Here is a 24,974-nt window from a genome sequence, read left to right on the forward strand (position 1 = left end):
TCTACTCCCTGGCCTATAGGACTCAGGGGTTAAATTGTGATTTTCTCCATTCCCATTTGCCAGACCCTTCTCTGCCCTTCTACCTAGAGGCCAGCATGTGATATAACTCCGGCCACTTGGAGGTAAACAATTCCACACATGAAAGATTTTGCCTTTGTTATTGGCTTCTGATATGAAACAGATGAGTAAAGAAGTTGGTTATCATCCATCCTCCCACCACAGCCTGCCTTCGAATGCTGCCAGCAATCTTCCAAACATGAAATAAAACCCAAAAGCAAAAAAGCCAACTCCATGAGGATGTTAGAGCAAAAAGCCAACTCCATGAGGATGGTAGAGCAAAAGGCCAACTCCATCAGGATGACAGAGCAAAAAGCCAACTCTACGAGGATGATACAGCGAAATGACAGAGCTTGGGTCTTGCTGACACTTCTGAACCAGTCCTGGAGAGACTCTTTATTTCTAGTTAGGAGACCATAAATTTCCTTATGCTTTAAATCACCATTAGGTCGAATATCTCTTATTTACTTGCAGCCAAGACATTTCTCATTGATTTTTGTAAAGCTTAATAACCAGTGAGCTTTCAGAGTAACAGTTCCTAAACTTCATTGCACTGTTGACTTAAAATGTATATTAATATTTCATCTCTGAATTGTTTACTTCTAGGTAGCAAGAAACAAGTGAAAAGTCTAACGTGGAATGTGATTCTAAACTCTTTATATGTTAATTAATTGTGGAAATCATGAAAATGAAAGGTCAAATAGTTCTCCATATGAACTATATTAATTTATCCTACTAAATGAACATTTGTGATAAAAATTATAGTCCACGTCAAAAGAATCTCAATTTATATTTTGCTCTTATAATACAGAATCTTATTGTGTTATTATTTGAGGACTTAGAGAGCAGGGAATTTTCTTGAAGAGGTAAAGAATGTCCAACTGTCCCTTGGGCTACTTTATTATCCTAGTTTAAGGAGCAACAGACTCATCACTGTGCTAAAACCTTTCACATAACACCCCAATATACTCATTTTCTACTTAAAGAAATTGAAACCAAAAAGAAAGACAATAAGAGATCGTCTTTACATCAGAGAAGTAATTACTAGCAGAAGTACATCGACTACACAGTTTTCTTTTTCCTAGCTCAGTTTCTTAAAACATGAACTATGATGCTTGCGAAAAGACTGACTCCAATGCGATGCCAGATATAACAGCCTTTGCGTGGATATGCAGGAACAATAGCCTATGTCAATATTTATTATATACGTAGTACTAGAAGCCAAAGGTCTAGACCTGTGCTTTCCAACCTGGGAGTCACCTCCAATAGATGACTATTGATAGTTTGAGTTTAACTAAGTGAAATTAAATTTAAAAAAAATAATTACTTCTGTTGCACTAGCAACATTTTGGTCCTCAACAGCTACCCATGGCTAATGGCTACCATGTTTGCCAGCACTGGATATAAGGATTTCCATCCTCACAGGAAGTTCTATCACACAGTGCTGCTCTGTACTGATTGCCCCACTTCTAATTGTAGGAGTGAGGAAGTGAAAGACCACCTACAGAGAATCAGTCCTGAAAAGAAAAAGAAGAGTTGCATGCATTACAACCAAAAGTACTCTCTCATTTCCTCTCTATGGTTTTGATAACTTCAAATTCCAAGAAGTACTACTATCTCTTAAATCAAAACGCAACCTACAAGTCAGCATTTCTCAGATGTGATGGCATCTTCTTAAAGCACATATGTGTCAGAATATTTTCCAACTAAGATCACCCTTAGGCAGAGGCAGTGTTTAAAGAAGAAACTTTCTATACAAATTACCTTTCTTACATCAAGTTAACCTGAATTATTAGGGTTTTTATCTTTTAAAATAACTTCGGGGAGAAAACTTTACTTATTAAACAGTTTGTGTGGTGGGTTTTCATTATAGACCTGAGTAGCTTGGATTTTAGGGAGCTTTTCTGATATATGAGTACATAGTTAAACATTTTATTAAATGTTGCATAAAACATTATTCATAATTACCTTTCTCATTGTAAAGTTCTCACATAATGCTTGGCCTTAGTGCCAAGGAAATGCGGCCGGCCCTGTGTTTTGACAAACTCAGGCTACTTCTTAAAGCAATTTGATTACTGGAGCCTACATTCTTAACAAGTCCATGCTTCTCCATTAGAGTTGGGGCCTATATAATTTTTAAAACTGGCTTTACTGAGGTATAATTTAGACACAATAACATTTACCAACTTAAATTCAACGACTTTTAACAAACGTATAAACCTTGTCTCCACCACGTCAGTCATGATATAAAATACTTGTATCAACCTACATGTTCTCTCACAAACCTTTGCAGTGAATTCTTTCCTTTGCCCTGTATTTAGACAACCATGATAGGTATTCTGTAGCTGTAGTTTTGTCTTCTATAGAATTTCACATAATGGAATAATACAGTGGCTCTAGTCTTTTGCATCTGGAATCTTTCACTTAGCACAAAACTTTGGACATTCCCCCCCCCTCACTTTATTTTTTTTGGTCTGTATAAGTAGTTTATTGCTTTTCATTGTCCATAGTATTCTATTTTACATAATTAATTGTCCACTCCCACTGATGGACTTTTGTGTTTCCCGTTTTAGGCTAGAAAGAATGAAGACGCCATGAACCTTTGATTACGAATTGTTCCATAAACATTACTCAACATTTCGTTACTCTTGGGTAAATACCTATGAGTGGGTTTGCTGGGACTTAGGGTAAGTGTATATTTAACTTTTGAAGAAACTGTATGTTTCCCAAAGAGGCTGCACCATCTTGAATTATCAAGTACAAAGCATAAGAGGTCCAGTTCCTTCATGTTCTCATCAATGCTTAGTATTATCAGATTTTTTTTATCTTATTTTAGTCCTCTGCTGGATATGTAGAAGTATTGTGTTTTCCCCAAAATAAGACCTAACCAGAAAATAAGCCCTAGCATGATTTTTCAGGATGACATTCCCTGGACATAAGCCCTAATGCGTCTTTTGGAGCAAAACTTAATGTAAGACCCGGTCTTATTTTTGGGGAAACACGGTATCTTACCATGGTTGTCATTAACATTTTGCAAATTGTCTAAGTTCTACTCCATTTTTTAAAATTTAAATTATTTATTTTCTTATTAAGTTGTAAGTTTATTTATATATGCCGAACACGAGACCTTTGGTAGATATATGTTTTGTAAATATTTACAGATAGCACTGGCTTGCGTTTCCATCTACTCAATGGTGTCTTTGAAGAGGAAATGTTTTCAATTTTGTTGTGGTCCAATTTATCAGATTTTCTTTTATGTGACTTTTTGTATCCTAAGAAATCTTTGCCTAATCCAAAGTCTCAGAAATGTTTTGCATAGGTTTTCTTCTATAGATTTTATAATTTTCACTCTGAACTTTAGGTCTATGATCCATTTCAGTTAAGTTTTGCATAGAGATTGCAATTTTCCAATACCATGTTTTGAGGCGATTATCATTTCCTCATTGGCTTACCATGTCCACTTGTTTAAAATTAATTGGCACTATGTGTGTGGGTCTAGATCTGGTCCCTGCTTTCTGTTACCATCGCTTTCTGTTTATCCTTGTGGAAACACCACATTATCCTTAATTCAGGTACTGTAAGTATTCCAACATTGCTCTTCCTTCTCAAAATATTTTCAGCTTTTCTAAATACTTTGATTTCCATATGATTTTTAACAACAGCTTTTCAATTTATGTAATAAAAGTAGTTAAGATTTTGATTGGATTTGTATGAATCTATAGATTGCAATGCACATGGTATAGCTGCAGTACATACAGTACAGGTTGACACATTAAAACTGAATCTGATTTATGAATATTTGTCTCCCTTTGCTTAGGTCTTTTTAATTTTCTTAGTAATGTTTTGTAGTTTTCAATGTTCAGCTTATGCACATATTTTGTTAAACATATCATAATTTCATATTTATAATGCTTCTGTAAATAATATAATTTCAATTTCTAACTACTAGTTGATAGTGTATTACAATGCAATTGAATTTTTTGTATTCACTATATATCTTGAAATCATGTGAAGTCCACTTGTTAGTTCTAGTAGTTCTTTTTAAAAATTTAATTAGGATGTTTACAAAGAAGACAGCTTTAATTCTTCCTTCCCAATCTGCATGTCATCTATTTATTATATTACTTTTATTACAATATATTATTTATTTATCCATTATTACCTTTCACAATGGCTAGTACAATAAATAAAAGCACTGAAAGTGGTAAGAGTAAACATCCTTGTGTAGAAAGCATTCAGCCTTTAACCATTAAGTATCATGTTAGATTTAGATTTTTTAAGGTGACTTTTGTCATCTTGTGGCAATATTTTTTGCTCCTAGTTCTTACAAATGTGTGCTGAATTTTATCAAATGACTTCTTTTTTTTTTTAAGATTTTATTGGGGAAGGGGAATATTCCAGGACTTTACTGGGGAACAGTGTGTTTTTCCCAGGACCCATCAACTCCAAGTCAAGTTGTTGTCCTTCAAGCTTAGTTGTGGAGGGTGCAGCTCAGCTCCAAGTCCAGTCACTGTTTTCAATCTAGTTGTGGGGGGCGCAGCCCACCATTCCATGTGGGATTGGAACCAGCAACCTTGTTGTTAAAGAGCACGTACTCTAACCAACTGAGCCATCCAGCTGCCCCATGACTTTTGTTTATGTATTGAATTATTTTTTTAAGTTTAGTTAATATGTTGATTTACATTGATTGATTTTCAAAAGTTAAACCTTTGAAATTTTTCCATTTACGCATGCAATGTTACATTTTGGGGCTAAAAACCAATTGGATACAATGTAATCCTTTTTTACAAATTTCTAGATTCAACTGATAAAATTGCATTAAGAATTTTTGTGTCTACATTTGTGAGAGTTACTGGTCTGTAGTTTTAATTTTGGAATGTCTTGTCTGGCTATGGTAAAAGAGTAATGAAAACTTCTTAAATAAGCTGAGAGGTGTTCCATCCTCTTCTACACTGAATGAGGGGAATTAGTATTTTTTTTCCTTAAATATTTGTTAAAATTCACCATTGAAAACCTCTGAATTTGAAGTTTTCTTTGTTGAAAGATTTTAAACTACAAATTTAATTCCTTTAATAGATATAGTATTAGTCAGGTTACCTGCCTCTTCTTCAGAGAACTTGTATAGATTGTAGCTTCAAAGAATTGGTCCATATCACCTAAATTGTCAAATTTATTGGCATAAACTTGTTCATTGTTTTCTATTACTATCCTTTTTACTTCTGTAGGTTCTATAGTAATGTCTCTTCATTCATTCCTAATATTGATAAATGCCCTCTCTTGTTCTTAATCAATGTGGTTAGAAGTTTACTGATATCATCGGTTGTGTTAAAGAATTAAGCTTTAGTTTCACTGATCATTACAGTTTTTTTCCACTTAACTGATTTATCGTCTTCATTCTTTTTTCTTCCTTCTGTTTATCATAGATTTAATTTGATTTTTTTCCCAATTTCCCTAAGGAAGATCCCAAAATAAATGGTTACAGGTCTTTCTCCATCCCTAATATAAGCAAATAATGCTGTAGATCTCCGCTTAAACTCTGCTTTTGGGGTGTATACCACAAATTAGGATTAAGTTGTACTTTTACGGTCATCCCAATGGAAATATTTTAGAATTTCCATTTTCATTTGTTCTTTGACCTATGAATCATTTAGAATTATATCAAGTCGAACATAATTTTCCATATGTCATCCTGTTATGGATTTTTAGTTTTATTCTGATATGCTCACAGATCACATACGATGTAGAAATCCTTTTAAATGTATTGAGACTTGATTTATGATGGTTTATGCTGGGAGTCTCTGTCACTGGGCTGTGTCTTAGAAACTAGTTCCAGTGAGTTGAGCCAATCATAAGACTCATCTTATTTATTTCCTTTCTCTAGGGAATTACAATCCTGCTCTGCCCTGTGCCTGTTGTCCACTGCCTGAAAATTGTAGTTTCTAATATTTTGTCTGGTTCTCTTGTTTAAAGCAAGAGGGTAAATCAAGTCCCTTGTTTCCATCATAACTAGATGATAAAGTCCCCTACATAATTTTTCAACATAAAATAAAAAAATCACCTTGGTCAAATAAGAGACAAACAAGATATATCTGATAGACGCTCTCTGACAATCTGTATACAACTGCCAAAATCTGTGTTAAATTTTATGATTAAAAACTCTATGATGAAAGCGAATTTCTGCTTTAGTTTGCATTTATAGTCCCAAAACTAATTGATTTGGGTTTCAAATTCAAATCTTGATCCATGGACTTAGCATCAAAGATTTTTATGTCCCCACTGTGAAATGGAGGATTTATTATTTCCATGCTAGAGCTTTATTTTTGTAGATGTTATTGTTTTATTAGGGCTGATCCTTTGGAACTAAGAAATAAAAGCATTCGAATGATTTCTAAATTTGAATGAATCATGCTTTATTGTAGTTTTTTTTGTTTGGTTGTTTGTTTTGTTTTTAATTTTAGGAAATGCTTACATGTGGCTTGAACCATCCATGCCATGATGTGAGATTTTCCCCTTTAATCACTAAATGAGAAGTTCTCAACATATCTTTGCATTATATAGTGATTAACATTAAAACCCAGATAAAAATCATGAAGACCAAATATTCACATGTCGTATTCACTGCTAGTTCCTCAAAATATTGTGCCTCATAGAGTATTCAAAATTTGCTAATAGTTAGAAGGGTTATAAACTACATTTATGCTCAAAGTCAGTTATTTGTAATGTTGGATATAATGACATCTGACACTGGAATTCTTTGTACTTTCACACACACACACACACACACACACACACACACACACACACACACACTATTTCCCCTGCCCAATAATCCTACAAAGGTAGCATTATCATCCGCATGTTCTAAGTGTTAATGGAGGCACAGAATTATTAGGCAACTTGCCCAAGTTCACACAATTATTAAGTCACAGGACACAAACCTAACACCTTGTTTCCTGACCATATTGCTCTTTCTACTCAACAGCTGGCTAATAATGACCTCAATTAAGGGCACCAGACCAACTTCTGAGGCTTCTCCTTTTATAGGTAGAAACCCCGTATAATACTGTTTCTCAAAGATCACTAGGGCAATTTTTTCCTTGGCCATTATTCAAGGGACATTTATATTCAAATACGTGGCACATGCCACAATAACCTGAAGTATCTGACAGATAGTCGTGTGCCAAATTATTCTGCTGCTGAAGTGGACCCCAGCTTGGCATAGAGACTCTGGGGCCCTTCGGTGCCCTAGTATCCGTCTCCTGCTAGCACATTCACATCAGCCACCTGCTTTCCAGTGTTCAGAGCCAAGCTCTAGCTCTTAGCCTGCTGGGCCACTGTGACAGGAACATGTTCTTCAATTGGCTTCCAGGATTATCTCCGACTGTCCCTTATCCATCTGATTTGCTCTCTCGTCTCTCCAAACTCCATGTATTGAATGGCTCCAGGGCTCACTCAGTTGGCCTCTTTTTTCTATGTACACTTTTTCCCCTAGAAACTTCACCCAGTCTAAGGCTTTAAATGATATCCATATGCTAATAACTCCCAAATGCCTACCTCCAGCCAAGAACTCTGACTTGTATATGTAACTGACTAGTCAACATTCCCACTTGGATGCCAAAGAAACATTTACACTTCACGTGTCCAAAATGGAGCCCTGATACCCTTCCCAAATGGTCTTCTTCTTCTCAGTAAACAGCACCTCCACTCTTCCAATTGCTCAAGTCAAAAGTGCGTGTCACTCTTGCCTTTCTCTTCCTCTCACAGCACATGTACAATCTGAAAGAAAATGCTTCGGACTTGACTTCCAAATTAAGCTATATGCAGAATATGGCCACTGCTCCCTGTGTGCACTGGGAACACCCTCATCCAAGCCAACACCCCGACATCAGATTCCTCACCAGCCCCAAAATGGTCTCCCTTCCCTGCATCCCACTCACCCAGTTGTCCTAAGCACAGCAGCCAGGGCGACCCTTTTAAGTTATATTAGATCGTGTTGTTCCTCTACTCAGCTTCTTCCAGTGGCTTCCCTCCTCATGTAGAATAAAAGCCAAAACTCTTAAAGGCCCTATAGGACCTGGCCCCTTTCTGACCCTTTCATCTCCATTACTGGCCCCTCGCCCCTTTCATCTCCGTTACTCTCTCCTGAGGTTCATTCCATTCTGGTCCTCTTGGCCTCCTTGCTGTTACTCCAGCCTGCTGAGCATGGCCGCGCCCCCAGGCCTTTGCCCGTTCTCTTCCCTCTGCCTGGGACACTCTTTCCTCGGTTACCCACATGCCCCCTGGCCTCCTTTAAGTCTCCACTCAATGGGTCCTCCTGTGTTAGTCACAATCCAGCCAGGAAAACAGACACCACCTTAGGTAGCTCAACTAGAGAAAACGTAATAGAGGGAATTGGTTGTAAAGGTATTGTAAGAACTGATAAAGCAAAGGAACGAAGGACGGGGCCTGGGAGCGCTGAAAGGAAGAACCAGGACACACAGACGCAAGCAGCTGCTATTAATAACAAGCTGGGCTGCAGCCCATAGCCTGTCCCCGCGCTGGGCTCTTTGCCAGCAGCTGTGACTCCAGTGGCAGTTGCCAAAAAGCACTGCCTGCTCCTGGCTGGGAAGTCGCACTCCCCACACTCCTCAGCCTGGCTGTTGGAGGCCCGAGCGGGATCATCTCTCATCCTCCAGCAACCTCAGCAACTGCTGGTTCCTGCCATTGACACATCCTAACAGGAACAAAGCTGGCACCGGGGCCTGAGAAGTTCTTCTGACTCCCTGACAGAGAATAAGAAGGGGCAAGTGTGCGGCTGACAGGCAACAGGTAAATCTGGCACACCTGGCTACCTTGATGCAAACTGCAAGAGCCCTCCCCCATTTGACCCGTTCCCTGCTTGGTAGTTTTCCTCAGCCCCTACCTCTCTCCATCCTGCGCCCTATCACATCATCTAATTACTGTCTGTCTCCCCTCAGAGGATGCAAACTCAGCACAGGCCGAGATTTCTACCTGTTTTGCTTATCAGGGTAACCCCGGGGACGGAAACCATTCCTAGCACATAATGGGCACTCAGTAAATTTTGGTTGAATTATTAATGAACTGGACCTCTGCTTTTATCTTCAAACAAGCGGAATTAAAAACACTGTGTGCTGAAGCCAGGAAATACGGTGGCACGAAAATCAAAACTACAAATGAGAATGACAATTTTTAGTGACCTCCTGAGAGCTGCCAGGAGCGCACTGTTAACCACTCCTGGCGTCAAGGTCTGGCCTCATTGATTTCAGTTAATAGGGTGTGTAGTCCGTCTCACGTGTGCCCAGAGGTGCTTTCAAGGTGGGAACGCTCAGACTGCTTTCCTGCAACCTGTCACACTATGGATTGGAGGATCATTCTGCCGCGCTAGCACACGATGCTGATACTGAGCTCTGGATTATGAATGAGCACACAATGTGACCTATAGATGATGTATTACCCAATTGTACACTTGAAACCCATATAATTTTACTAACCAGTGTCACCCCAATAAATTTTAATTAAAAAAAAAAAAAAAAAGAAAAAAGAAAGAAAGAAAGAAAGGAAATGCTTCCTGTATCACTCAATGCATCACCAGGCTCTCGGAAATCCACCCTCAAGTCACACGAGGGAAATAGAAAAGCAAAAAAGAAATTAAGCAGGACTCCTCTGAAAGCCACAGTCGACCTCTCGCCTTTTTCACTCAACACTAAAAAGCTTCTGGAAAATTAAAAGTTAAGATGTTGATTAAATTAATACACACACTAACTATGATTTAGAAAACTCACTGGTGTCTCTTCTTTGTCACTTTGGTAACAGAAAACTTTCAGCACTACTTCTGCTGGAGTTGACCTACTGCTTTCTCTCTCAGATGCAACTACACTTGCTTACCGTGCCTTTATATTAGAAGAAGACAAGAGGTCAGAAATCCAAGAAAAATACTGCCTAATTAAAACTTTATTCACCCTACATTTAATCTCCAATTCTTCCTTTATACATAAAATAAGGACAAGATTTTTATCTACCTTCAGTGTGAAAAAATGGATGAATTAGAAAGACTATAATATGCTTAAAGATAAATAAAACACAATAATATACCATTTTAGGCCAAAGGAAATGAATGATTTAAATCTGAATCCTGGCAATAACTTTACAAAAATCATATTCCCGGTTTGAATGCAATCACACTGAACTACTTCACTTATAAAGTATTCCATTTGCAGTCTTAAAATCATAAAAACTATTTCACCACCAAGACAAATCAATCAAAAAATGAAAATTTTATCTTAAGATAAAATATAGATGTTCACTCTCATAAATTATTTCATTAGTGGCCTAGAACACAAAAGTAATACAAAAGTTGTTAATTCTCAAAACTCAATAAGTCACTTTGAGAACCTAATCATTGTTTATAAAAAACATACAGCAGGGACTGTTTCAGCTCTCACCAAAGATCAATAATAGCATAAAAGTACAACGCAGGTACTGGAACCAGTTCACTCAATGAAAAATGCATCGTCATTTCCACTGCGTTTTCTTCTAAGGCCTCTATGCATTCATGAATAAACATTATACCTACATTATAGAGTTGAAAAGTGGTAAATTTTTTAATATTCCATTTTCTTCAGATAGCAAACCAGCAACAGACTTTAAAATAAAAAACGTATCCCCAAATATATATTTTTTTCTTTTTTTGGTTTTCTTTTTAGTTCTTCTTTCTTTCCCCACCCCCTACAATGTAGTTTTAAATGTAAAAACAGGCAGTGCACCTTAGTTGCTACGTTTGCAAATAGATTTCAATATTTTGCCCCTGGGATTTTGACATTAATTATATGAAATAATATCACTGAATCATATGCATTATGACAAAAGTCAAATTATTGATGGAACAACGAACTTTTTAAGAACCCAAACAATACTTTTCCTCCCCAAGTAAACACGCATGAAAATAACTCATATCCGATCATGAAACCAAAGAGAAGCACCTTCGGTGTATGTAAATTTTCGTTTATACAGAGAAAAGCATTGCGTTTAAGACAGTTTTCAATAATTAGCGTGTCTTGCTGCACTTTAATCAGATTCATATGAAAATATGAAAATTAAGTATTAAAATCAATTTCATGCAATCTAGTCTTAATTGAAATAAATGTCCTAATTCTTCCTTGGAGAAAGTAGGCCACTGTCACACGGTCTTCCACATGTGTGATTTATAAAGGTCAAATGGCAGATCTGAGAGAAGATGAATAGAGAAATACTAGAAACCATTTTAATCAAGGTTTACATACTCAATGACTCTGAAATCTCATGGGGACTCCAGAAATCATCTACTGCAGCCCTTCCTGTGGTGATGAGGGTCCTAGATTTGAGAGAAAAAGGAAAAATCCAGCCCAGACCATGACACTGCATGACTATTGGGGGCATTAGACACCAGACAGCCCAAACCCAGAGAAAAAACGGAGCACCATGGGACCTGCATGGAGCCGTGGGACATTCATGGGTCATAGGACACGTATGGACCTGCATGGGACCGTGGGACACATACGGAGCTATGGCACAGAAATGAGTCCTTGGGCTCCTTCCCAGCATCCTCATCCTTGTTTTCTAAAAGGCTATATATACTTCACTGTGCCTTCGAGGTAACTGAGGCTGCCTAAGTTATGTCTTTTCCTCCAGGGGAGCAAGTGGCAGGCCGAGCAATGGCAGGGCTCCCAGGGACTGTGAGAAAGTCAAGAGAAGAATGGCAAGAGGCAAGACAATGGGCAGGTTGGCAGTTAACTGGGCAGCAGATAATGTGTACGTGGCCACCTTACAAACTGGTAGGAAGACAACCTCTCAGGTGGGGTGCAGCTGGTCAACTAATGTGAAGAAGAGCCAACAGAGAACTGCCAAACATGTTACATAGTTTTACTGTCAACATTTAACAATTTAATGCCTTCATCATAGACATGAATGCAGTGAAATATAATTATATGATTCAAAAGGAAAACACAAGATCCATGAAAAATGACCATTCATACTATGGTTTAGGACTAGAACCCAAGCTTAAAATCCTATGTTGGACCCTTTCAGTCATGGTCTTTCAATTGCCTAAGACTCTATGTGGGGATAAAGGTAGCTGTTGAAATTCAAGAGACAAGTGCCACCCCCAGGCCTGCCCCAGTGATGGCCCAGGCTGGAATACTCATTTTGATGCCTTCAGATGCCCTTTCCAAGATCTGTTGCTAATCCTCTATCAAGCATTCGTGTAGCTCTTTTCCACAAGTTCCAAAACAACTCTCAGGCCAATCAATGAATCCAGAAGGAGGAAGACACTCAGTGGGAACACCAAGGAGGCAGAGATGAAGATCTGAGGGACCTGGGAGTGGAATTAGTCGTGCCCTGCATGATTCTGCAGGCAGGGGTAACTTGAGGCATTACACCAAGTGCTGCCAGCTAAGACACCGAAGAAAGGCCTCCAAAGGAGTCATATTAAGGCTCCATGGCAAAGAAAGCCTGAGTGTGGCATGACTCACCCCGCCAGTGGTCTTCCTCTGTGTATAATGTAAAACTGCTCCCCAGAAACCAATTCCTACAACTGGAACACACTCTCTCAATAGCTGAGTAAACCTTAATCAATAAACAAACAAAAGCAGAATATGGCACTACCGCCTAAATGGACATTAAACATTTAGAACTCATTTCAGAGATGGTTATGAGGCTCAGGAAGCATGCTAAGAAACATGCTGTCTTGAAGGGTCACTATTTTTTCCTGTCTTTATTGGAACAGACTTTAAAACAAACGACAAAGATGTAAGTGTGAACGGTGTGTCTGTGATGGGTCAGGGAGTTTTAGCAGCCCCCGCATAACCATGGATAAATATTCGAGAACATGCAGTCAAGGGAGTAACCTTGCAAACACAGCGAGCTGTTAGCGCGTATTGAGCAACGGACTCCACTAGACCAGGGAAGCCGCAGTGGCAGATAGTTTACCGAGATTGGAAAAAAAGGATCCTGCCAGCATCGTCTGGCTGGTCAGGTAAACCGAATCAAGACTTCAACAAGGGGTAGGGATGAGGGGTGAAGAGGGTAAAGAGGGTCAAATATATGGTGACGGAATGAGCCTAGACTCTGGGTGGTGAGAACACAATGCAATGTACAGATGTATTCTAGAATTGTGCACCTGAAACTTATATAATGTTATTAACCAAAGGTACCCCAACAAATTTCATGATATTTAAAAAATAATTTAAAAATCAATAAAATGTTAAGACAAACAAACAAAAAAGACTTCAGTAAAACGTGCTTGGTTGTAAGAAGACGTTACTGTAGCATCTGGACCACTTCATTCACAGCCTTTTGTGCGGGCCCCTCCAAGGCTGCACACGAAAGCAAGAAATTATAAACACACAGGGAAATCAAGACTTTGAAAGTCAAGATTATCCAGTCCTTGCTTTATTTCTCCCTCATCAGGGTTTCATCCTACGTCCTCAAACGGTCTTGTACAGTTGTGTGCTACACAAAATGGTCATGCAGCATAGCAGTGGCCACCTACTCAGCTGTAACATGAGCCATTTCAAGGACTACTGGGCAGCGAACAAGCACAGGGAATCTTTTATGTGTTTTTTTGGTCAATAGTCTCATCCCTTCTTCAGAGGAGCACTTCCTTCCTAAAGCCCCATACTCTTGGCCGTTGGCCTGCGTACTCCTTCTCAGCTGAGATGGAGGTCCTCAGGAACTCCCTCACCTTCCAGCCACCCCCACCCACTAACTTTCCTGCATCCTGGGTGCCCTGGCCTCCCTCCCTCCAGCTCACTGGAGTCTGCTTCCTGTAAGCTAATCCCCCGCCTGTGCCCAGTACCCTACCTCCTCCTCCAGTCTGGGACTTTGCCTGACCAATTGATCTCCCCCTCTCTCTTCTCTCTTTAGTCTCTTCCTTCACCTGGCTTATTCCCATCACCATTTAAGAATGATTAAGTAATGCTCTCTTAAAAGCCATCCTCTGCCCTCCTGTCCCAGCTGGCTGAGACAATAATTTTCTCCTTTTATATCTGTATCTTCTTCCCAAGTTTATTCCTCTGCTTTTCACCATCTAGTTTCCTCCTCCTGCACTGCCCAAAACCTGTTCTGATAAATGCTACTTGTTAGGGAATTCTGTTCCCCCCAAACATACCTTGAAATCCCAACCTTAGATATGCATGAGTGTGACCTTATTTGGAAACGAGGTCTTTGCAGATGTAGTTGGTTAAGATGGGTTATGGTGGGTTCTAAATGCCATATGCAATATGACTGGTGTCCTTATAAGAAGAGAAGACAAAAAGACACAGACACACAGAGAAGACCATGTGGCCACAGACTCAGATACTGGAGTGACATGTCTCCACGCCAAGAAATGCCAATGATTGCTAATGACCACCAGAAGCTAAGAAGAAGCAAAGAGGGATTCTTCCCTAGACCCATCAGAGTGAGCATGGCCTGGCCGACACCTTGATTTTGGATCTACAGCTTACAGAACTGTAAAAGAAGATATCTCTGTTGCGTCAAGCCACCCAGTTGGTATTTTTTTGGTACAGCAGCAGCAGGAAACAAGTTCACCATTGCTTACAGGATTTCTAGGAGGGTGACATTTTGTCCTGGTTTCCCCGGAAGATTGGATTTTCAGTGCTAAAACCAGGAGAGTCCCACACAGACCAGGATGAGTGTGTCACTCTACTTTCTGGCTCACATCAGCCTTGAATTCTCTGCATCATAAGATAGTCACCTCCCTCTTGAAAAGCCCTCCTTTCTTGATTCCCATGATGCCTTGCTCTCAACTAGGTAATTCCATCTGATGGTGGGGAACTCAGCTTTCTCCATCTAAAATCATCGCATCCCTCACATCTGCTTCCCTTTCTTTCTTCCATAAGGAATAAACAGCCGAGAACTTGGGGAGCATACTGAGTGCCTCCTTCTCCCTCCTGTCGTTTATCCTTTTAATCATCAACACTACCTCCTTCAAATTTCTAGACTCTACCCAATTTTACATTCCTGCCACCAGCTCCTTCAGCTCAGTTTCTCATCACCGCTCCTTTTGATCACAGCAGCAGTCTCGGAATGGGTTCTCCCTGACACCATTTTGCCATCCTCCAAGCGGAGCCTGTCCAGACAGGGGACTTAAAGTGCCTTTCAATACCATGTACTGAGTCCCCATTAACCACTTTGGCCTCATCTCCCTCCGTCCGAAACTGAACCTAAGGTTTCATGACCCACTGTACATGGCACATGCCAGGACCTGCTATGCTCCCCTCCCTCACTTTGGGGCTCTGTACCAGTTCTTCTCCTCTCCTGGGAATACCTTTTCCTTTGTGAGATTCACAAGCGCCTTCTGACAACCACCTGGGACTCAGCTCTGGCCTTGCCTCATCCTAGGAACCTTTCATATCCACACGCTACAGCGTAGGTTGTCTGGTCTGGTTCGGATGCCCCTGCCCCAGGTCCCACAGCACTCAGCCATGACAGCCATGAGGACCCTAAATAGAATGTAATATAAGGCCCTTCTGGTTTAGAAAGCTATTCTAAACTCTTAGCAGAGACTGTGTTTCTTGCCTCTATTTCCTCAATATTTAGCACAGACCCTGGTACCTGATGGGCACCCACTAAATGTGTGTTACACATTCACCTGAAGTTAAAAACATGCAAATTAAAAATAAGCTGATGTAATTCCATTGACTCTATTCCCTATGTTGTACTCTACATCCTGTGACCATATATATATATATATATATATATATATATATATATATATATATATAAAATTATAGTTGACATACAATATTATTCAGCTTCAGCTTCAGGTGTACAGTGCAGTGGTCAGGCATCTACACCGTCCACGAAGTGGAATTTTAACAACCCTATATGATGTCAGAGGGGTAGTAGATTGGGGGAGGGGGATTATCACTTGGTGAGGGGTGTAAATGTCTAACTAGCATATTGTTTTGCACACCTGAAACTAATTAAAAAAAAAAAAGATAAGGTAAAAAAAAAAAAAAGCTGAGATGCCATTTATGAACTATGAGATTGGCCCAAAACCCAAAGGTTAATGGGATACTCTGCTGGAAAGGCTGGTAGGAAACAAATACTTATATAAAGGACAACGAGAATGCAAAATGGAGAACCTTCACGAGTGGAAACTGGACAACAGCTCGCAAAACCACACCTGCATTTGTCCTTCAACCTAGCAATCCCAACACTAGGAATTTCCCAGAGGTACCTTTGCAAAGATATTTAAAGATGTTTGCAGGACGTGCTACTCCCCGTAACACTATCCGTGATCACAAACGACAGAAACAACAACATCTCTCAATAGGGAACTGCTGAGTAGACTATATTTATCGCATAGTGGACAGTCATGTGGCTACAAAAAGGAGTGGAGTCAATCCAGACTCTGCCAGGGAGTAGCCTCCGGGATGTATCATTATGTCATTATGTCAAAAAAAACTACAGAGACAAGTCTGTGTATATGCAAGTTTTTATCTAAGGAAGAGGATCAGAGTGTGTGTGTGTGTGTGTGTGTGTGTGTGTGTGTATCTTCGTTTGTATCTAAAAAGAATCATAAACCATAAGTAAAAGGTTAGCTAAATGCAGACAGTGTAAACAGGGTGAAGAAAAGAGAGAGCAAAGCTAAGGTCCTCTTGTTTTGTTAATTGGACTTTGAACACTACATAACAATGTAGATTTTTTTAAATTTCTAACAAGTAAAAGCAAAATTAAACAAACCTAACTAGGTTTTGAGTTGGCATAACCATACAAATGGAACTTATTTCAAGGCACTAATTTTGCTTTAACATCCCACTGAAATTCATATCCTGACAATTAAAAGAAGAGAAGAAAATCCTCTTGCAGGGTTTTCAGTCATCAAAAATGACAAGAGTTGCATGAAACTCTTATTCCTAAACAACAGAGTGTGTATTTCAAGAAAAGGCAAAGCACATTGGTCTGCAGACACTGGGGCTTCTGTGAACAGGAGAGAAAGATGTAGACATGAGATGGAAGAGGTTCAGAAACCCGCAGCACCCTGGAGATGAGACAGAAGTACCCAGAGGAACTTACGGTGCACTTTTTAAAATGTTTCCCTCAGCTACATACACTGAAAACAACTAACTGAGCACGCCCACGCTCTAATCAGCCCCAAATGGCTGATACTCAGGTCTACGGAAGGAAATGGGTCAGAGGGGTCAGGAAGACCTTGTCCCAGAGAGTAAGCAAGCTGTCAGGGGCAACGTGGGTTGTGTCAAAAGAACTCAGGAGCCAACTTCAAAAGGCTCCCATAGACTTCAAATGTGACGATTTCACCCTATAAGAATAAAAGCTGGAATTGCTTGATATATATCAAATACTGAAATCTATGTATTAATACTGATTCTAATAATGAAAATAAGACAATAATAAAAAGCAAACATAACATCTTACTTGTCCCCTTTGGATAACGTAGAGAACCAATTGACCAATCTAAAAAAAAAACTGATAAAGGGAAGGAAAAAAAAAGCATTAATTCTCCCATTCCTATATAAGCCGTGCCCTTAGGATATTCAAATAGATGATGAGGGAATGTTACTTCATATAGAAATATTCTTGCCAGTAAATGAAGAGAGAATAATACAATGAGGGAACTCCAGTTTTGCAGCCGTGAATGAATCAGTAAATTTCGGGCGGGGTCATCAATGACTGCTAAATTCCCACCTGGCCGTCATCTGCCTCTAACGGAAGTGCACAGCACCATCCACGAAACAGTAGAGACAAAAAGATTTGAACCTGAATCTAAGGAGCCTCTTGATATTACTACATATTTACAGAAATATTTGAGGCAGAACGGCACAAATGGGATGCAGTTGGCAAAATCCAGACTGCGGGAAAATCTACAGGACAAAGAGCTCAGTTTTTTTTTTGTTTTGTTTTTAATAACTAATTTGCAAGGAGAGCAACAACAACCAAAAGAAAAACAAGCAAACAAACAAAAAAAAAACAGTAAAATATTAAAAGACACTCAAGAGCTATACCAATCATTTGCAGTATATGAACTCATTCAGATCCTGTTTCAATCCAATTGCTAAAAACAATACATAAGGATTCATGAGCTATCAAGGATCTCACAATACTCACTGAACGATGATTTTATGGAATTATTTTTGGTTTTCTTTTTTCCATGATAATTTTATTCTGAATTCGCATTCTTTTATAGTCATGAATTTAAATATTTTAGATAAAATCATATGATATCTTGAATTTGCTTCAAAATAATTTGGTGGGTGTGGGGTAGAGCGTGGGTGGGGATTTAAAAGACAAAATGTGGGCCATGAATTAATAAATACAAAGGCTGGGTGTTCCTCAGACCAGTCTTTCTATTTCTGTATCTATTTGAAATTTTTCAAGACAAAGTTTAAAACTAACAAAAATAAAACTATTTATTGGATGCATTATTCAAATATAATGTCTGATTAATTATACTTAGCTTGATAATATAACTGTGAGTTCCTTGAGGACGGGGACAAAAACTAATTTATTTTTCTTCCTGAATGCTGAGTGCCCAGAGTAATAAGAACCCTGAATAAATTTTGATAAATGAAAGAATAAATGAGTAGCTATACATACTAATTAATTAATCCTATAAATCCACAGAGATACTGGAGACATTAAACAAATTCTGTCTGCCGTGCAATGCCAGGTAAAGACAAAAGCATAAGTTTTATGCCAAAAATAAGGCTTTGTTCGGAAATGCTGAAGTGAGGAATTTTTTGTTTTCCTTGATTTTGGTGTTATTTCTGTGGGTCACATTTTTATCCCCTGGTTCAAACGCCTGAATGCTTGCAGCACTTGTTAAATAAAGGTGGCCTCAATAGTGGGATTTTCCAACCCCGAGAACTCTGGTTTTGAAGTCTTCTTGAGATAGCGATCAATTTCTGGAAATGAAATTCTTGCAACGGAGAATTTTGCATTGTTGTTCCTATTTTAAATAATGTCTAAAACAAGAGCCACAGAATAATAGAGCCAAAAGCACTGCTGTCCTCTGTCACTGAGTATGGGAAGTGCATTTAAGTGGTGGCGTGGCCGTCGGGGCACCTTGTCCCTTACCTTTATAGGAAATGACCGGGTGCTCCGCTCTCTGGCACTGAGATGCGTCTGTTTCTGGCTGGACGAGTCTCCACCACCCCAGGCTTGAGAACAGCCATGCAATGACGCAGGTGCCCTTCATGGTGGGCAGAAGACTTTGAGTCTGGGCACGTGTCTTCTAACCAGAAGCTCGTCTTCCCGTCATGTGTGGAAAGTGCCTAGAACACACAAAGAGAACGACTGCATGAACACGAGTTCAGATTTGTTGACGGTGGCCTTTGGGTAAAGCTCCATCACTACCTTAAAAAAAAAAAAGTTTAGAGGACTTAGACAAGTAGCACTTATTCTAGATCTTGTGTCAGATATGTGTGAGTATATGTGTATCTCAAAAAGGACCTCTTTTTCTCCCAATAATTTTATGAGATAACCCATTTATTATAAAAGGAGAAAGGTTCAAATTTAAGCTCCGCCAACACACCGTAGTCACTCCTAAGGAAAGCAGTTTGATAGTGGTGGTCATTACTGGCCTTCCCTTAGAACATTGCCTCCTCTTACAAACACAAATCTATATGTGGAAACCCTAAGAACTGCTGCCCTTCCTGTTTAATATACAAAAGGCCCTATTAATAAGGCTATGGTCATTTTCTTTTATTAACTAGCTGATTAATATTATGCTACCCAACTTTTAAAAATCACCCACATTCGGTGAATTTATCCTTTGAAATTTATAGATCACCTACCTGCAAAGTTGCTGGCTAGAGACCAAGTGAGAATCAAATAAAATCTTTATTGAGCACCTACTAGGTGAAATGAAATTACTGTGCTGGGCGTTCTGAGACTTTAAAGATTATGAAAAATTTAAAAGACTAATATGCTTTAAAATAAGGTAGGCTTGTAAAACTAACTATAATCCAAGCCATTAGAAAACCATAAAAAAAGAAAATCAGGAATGCTGTGGGAGTTGAGAGCACCGCTGCTATTTAGAGGGATCAAGGATGTGTCCAGGGAGGGGTTCACGTTTGAGCCGAATACTGAAGGATAAAAAGGATTTCAACAGATGATGATTTCTGGAAGTACATTCCATGCCAAGGGGAGAGGATGAAAAGACACACTGGACGGGCCAGAGGAAGGAACAGGCGATGTGTTTTGGGAACGGTTTACTATATTTGACCCAGATGCCAGGAGATATAAAGGGGAGGAGGAGGAGGCAGCTTACAGAGTAGGTGGGGTTAAGATTTGAAAAGCAAACTATACTAAGGTCTGAAGTCTCTATTTTTAGGCCACAAGCTACCATAGCATATTAATATTACATTAGAATAAATAGTAATACAATTATTCCTACAACAGTGTACATAGGAAATTGGGTAGAGAAGAGCACAGAGGTAGAGAAGTTAATTTGAAGCCACTGCAAGTATTCAGAAGAGAAATAAATGAAGCTGTGACTTGTGTTCAAGTTGTGTCAATGTAACTAAAAATTCAGGCAAACACTCAATGTGATGGGTTAGGGAATGTATGGCACATTAAAGAGGGCCACAGATTCTCTGAACTTCCTCCCATTGAAAGGTAGGTCTATGACCCCTCTCTTGAATCTGGGTTGACTCTGTGACTATATGGCTCAACTAAATACAACAGAAGTGGTAGTATGCTAGTTTCCAAGCCCAGACTCTAAAAGACTGGTAACCTCCACTTCTTAACTCTTATAACATGTTATCTGGCCACTGAGACACCAGGTCAGAAGTTCAACTACCCTGGGACTGCCATTCTAGAGAGACCATATATAGGAGTGCCTAGAGACATTTCCCACTGAGCCCAGCTTCCCAGCCATCCCCACCAAGGCACCTGATATGTGAGGAAAGCTGCAAGCCACTGAGTGACTTCAGTAAATCTCATGAGAGTATAGGAATCACCTAGTTGAGCCCTGTCCAAAATCCCAACCCCCAACGTGTGAAATGTGAGAAAATGATTGTTGTTGTAATATGCAAAGTTTGGAGGAATAGATATTAAGTTGGTGCAACAGTAATTATGGTTTAAAAGGTAAAATAGTAAAAACCACAATTACCTTTGCACCAACCTAATAGCAAAGAGCACGATGGACTCAAGACAGAGAATACGAGTGACTGTGAGGATGGTAATGCCATTCATTTCAATATGATAATCAAGAGCAGAGTTTTGTTTAAAGGAGAACATGGTCATTTAGCTTTGTGCACATGGGTTTAAGATGCTAAGAGACTATTTAAGGAAATGCAGCAGACTGTGGAAAATCCAGGCTGGATACTCCACAAAAAATAAAAATAAATAAAAAAAATAAAAATCAGAGACTTCATATAATGTTTGGAAGGGTTAAAATCATGGATAAGGTAAAGATTCATCACCAGGGGAAGCCATGAGAGGAATGGGGGTGGGGACTAAAGAGAACTGTTTGTTTGTTTAGAAGCTGCAATTTAAAAAGTCACCACACAAAGATGAGAGAAGGAAAACAGAAACAGAGCATCAAGGGAAAACTGGAGATCAAACTCTGTTGAAATATAAAACTAACGCATTTTAAAAAGAGGCCTGGTCTGCACCCCAGTGAGGCAGAGTGAAGGCCAATGGTTTTAATCAGCAGACAGTCATTGATCACTTGGGGGGGGGGGGGTAGTTTCAGCAGAACAAGAGACAAAAGCCATATAGGAAGGGAATGGATGGAGTGAAAATGGGCTAGAACGTACATGGCTCCCCTGAACGCTAGGTAACCAAAGAAAATTCAGTGAAATCAGAGAAGCACAGAAAGATCACAGTTAGGACATTTTTAGGGTAGAGAAAACATTATTAAATGTGGCTGCTTTTTTGAGAAGTGGTGAGTGGATAAGAGATTGGAGATTTAAGAGGGAGAGATTATCAGATAGAAGAAGATCCAGAAAAAGCAAAGGTGGGAAGCTATTAGGATCTGGGTAAAGAAAGTGGTTATAAAAGGAAGGAAGGAAGGAAGGAAGGAGGGAGGGAGGGAGGGAGGGAGGGAGGGAGGGAGGGAGGAAGGAAGGAAGGAAGGAAGGAAGGAAGGAAGGAAGGAAGGAAGGAAAGAAGGAGGGAGGGAGGGAGGGAGGGAGGGAGGAAGGAAGGAAGGAAGGAAGGAAGGAAGGAAGGAAGGAAGGGGGTCTCATCTCCAAAAGGAGGGTGCCATGAATCTATGGTGTGATTTCAAGATGAAGCAACATAAATTTGAGGGTACATGAAATTTCACAGTCTCTATAATTACTGTGCTGGGAGCTCTGAGACTTCAAAAATTATGAATAATTTAAAAGACTAATACACTTTAAAGTAAGGTAGCCTTGTAAAATAACTATAATCCAAGCTGTTAGAGAACCATAAAAAAAAAAAGAAAAAAAAAAAAAAGCTCCCATTGATGGAAACACTCAAGTTGAGCCGAGAAACAAGGTCAGGGCTGCAAACCGTGATGAGCCCCATGCGATTCCTGTCGGAGCAAGAGACGCTGAGCGTGAAGGTGGAGGGAGGAATGTAGAGCCGGGGGCACCTGTCCAATGGGTCCACAACTGCTGCTCAGGCACAGTGCTGTGTGATGGATAATGGAGGCACAGGTCTTATTTTTTACCTATGAAATGAGTTACACAGGTCAACTGCCGATCGGAACTGTCCAAGTTTACAATAGCCATGAACTCTCATCTCAGCTCGGACATCTTTGCCTTCTGAAGCAAAGGAAGAGAAAAACAGCACAAGTGCCTGAAACGGTCCTTCCCTGGGATCTGGAAAGTGACGGTTAGAGCAGGAGGAGATGCCGTGTCAAATGTAAGAACAGCTAAAACGGGACACATAGTTCAATGCTGATGAGATGCAATTACGTGTTTGCCATGGAAAACGAAGGGAAGCACATTTAATGAGAACAGGTGATTTTTAGAAGTTTGTAATTTTCAGACTATAACATGGTACCTTTCTTCTGAAAATAAAGGTACTATAAACGGTCTTCGTGGTAAGGTGCCAGGGAAGGGCCTCCACAGTCTTCATTTAGAGAGGGAGTTTTTCCGAGTATCCTGCCATGCAAGGTGAACTCCTTTAATGTCTCTTATTTGAAGAAGCTTTTGCTCTAAATAAAAGGTCCCTCCATCCTGGACTCTGTAATTCCATCGTCCACTGAATCATGCAGCTCTGGCCTCTGAGTGATGGGGGGAGGGGCCTATTTATATCAGGGTTTTTAGTGCTCAGCACGTCTGACATTTAGAGGCAGATAATCCTTTGTTCTGTTCGGTGCATTTAGCACCATCCCTGGCCTCTACCCACTAGCTGCCAGAAGCACTGCACCCCCCATTGTGTCAATCAAAATTGTCTCCAGACATTGCCACTCGCCCCTGGTTGAGAAGTTCTGATTTTTGTGTATCAATATACCTCTCCCTCTTTAGAAATTAAGTAAGCTAAACTTGAAAGATGATTTTAAAATACACTTATATAAATCACCCAACTGAATTCGTATTGAGCCATGTCAGCAAAATTTCAATAAAAATGAAAGTCATGCTAATAAATGTTTGCTACATTGGGAAATATGAAGAAAATTTCAAAGGATGAATTTCAATAAAAGTTGTTCTAATTTCATCCTACCATCACTGGAAAATTAAAAATATATTAGGTGAGTTAATACTAAACAAATGATTTTGCCAATAGGAAGATTTATTACAGCAGACCAGTTTGGGCAACAAAATAGAAACATTTTTTTTGCATCTACTTCAAAACCCACGAAGCCTTCCTTTTAGTTTCTTGATGTGGGAGGATTTCTCTATAAGCTCCATATAAATAAGCAAAATTCTGTACATAAGTGTGTGTGCAATAAATAACATTTCCCATTCACACCCACACCACACATGAATAGGCTTTGGAGAACAGAAAATAACTGTTCCTCTTACTTTAAAAAATGCTGTCAGATAAAAAAAAAAAAAAGAAATCAAAACAATGAATGTTTACATAAGAAGTTTTGCTTAGGGAACAAAGTCTAACCAGTTATTAATAAAAACGGATCCAAAGAAGCTTAATGTATTTATTTTCAGAGGAGGCTGGGTTTCTTCTTAGACCTACTATAAAGTTGGAAGTGGCCCGATCTGTTGGCACATCTCAGAGTCCATAAAAAGCCTCTGGGGCCCGGGTCTGTCCCCTACCTGATGGCTGTAAGGACTTCCATCATGGAGTCGACAAAGAAGTCAGGTGAGCTGACAGGGAGAGGATGCCGGAAGCCGGTGCCCACACCTCCTGCAGCAGCATCCTAAGTGTCAAAGGGCCAAGGCCAAGTGGAGAAGACTGGTGCACGTGTGCCTCTGAATTATGCCAAGCTACCGCTGACTGAACCATCGGGCATACAACGGCCAGAGTTTGTATGAGAAGAGGGAAGCCCTGCTCTTCTGAAACGTTTGCATCTGCCCTTGCTCTCCCCATCTCCTGGCCCCGATCCATGGGATCCCATGAACTGCTTGGCCATACGGACGTCCCAGCCCAAAAGGACAGTGGCCGAGCCACTGGAGAATCATTACACCACCTGAATAAACCACCTGGTCTCACCCCCACACACCCTGGCACAGCCCAATACAGTGTCTGTTGCATAATCGTCAGCTGCTGCCAGGTAAACAGCCAAGCCCTATTCGAAAACTCAGGATTCCTCCATCGTGTGCCAAAGAAAACACTGCTCGTTCATAGCCGGTCTCTTCCCAATGCCACCACCACTACTCCCATTGTGAAGGCGCCCCTCCAGCCCCTGTGGCCTCGCCAGAACCCGCAGAGTAAGCCTTGCACACGCATGTGCACACAGCTGATGCCGTGGGACCCACACCTGCCCCGAGTCTTCCCACTAAGCAAGGTCTGGCTGACCTCCAGCTTCTGCACACAGG

General features: G+C 40.0%; 1 protein-coding gene across 4 annotated transcripts in view; it reads right to left on the bottom strand.

The window, feature by feature from the left end:
• SEMA5A (semaphorin 5A) overlaps positions 1-24,974 on the bottom strand; it is a 421,628-nt gene that overhangs the window by 253,267 nt on the left and 143,387 nt on the right. For all 4 annotated transcript variants that reach the window (XM_074329094.2, XM_074329093.2, XM_074329090.2 and 1 more), the window contains one exon: positions 19,135-19,331. In XM_074329094.2, coding sequence (XP_074185195.1) covers positions 19,135-19,255 — 121 coding nt within the window. In that variant the 5' untranslated portion in view covers positions 19,256-19,331. The remainder of the gene's footprint in view (positions 1-19,134; positions 19,332-24,974) is intronic.

The sequence above is a fragment of the Rhinolophus sinicus genome, chromosome 3 (assembly GCF_057876585.1).
Source record: "Rhinolophus sinicus isolate RSI-liver-muscle chromosome 3, RSI-T2T, whole genome shotgun sequence".
Lineage (NCBI taxonomy): Eukaryota > Metazoa > Chordata > Mammalia > Chiroptera > Rhinolophidae > Rhinolophus > Rhinolophus sinicus.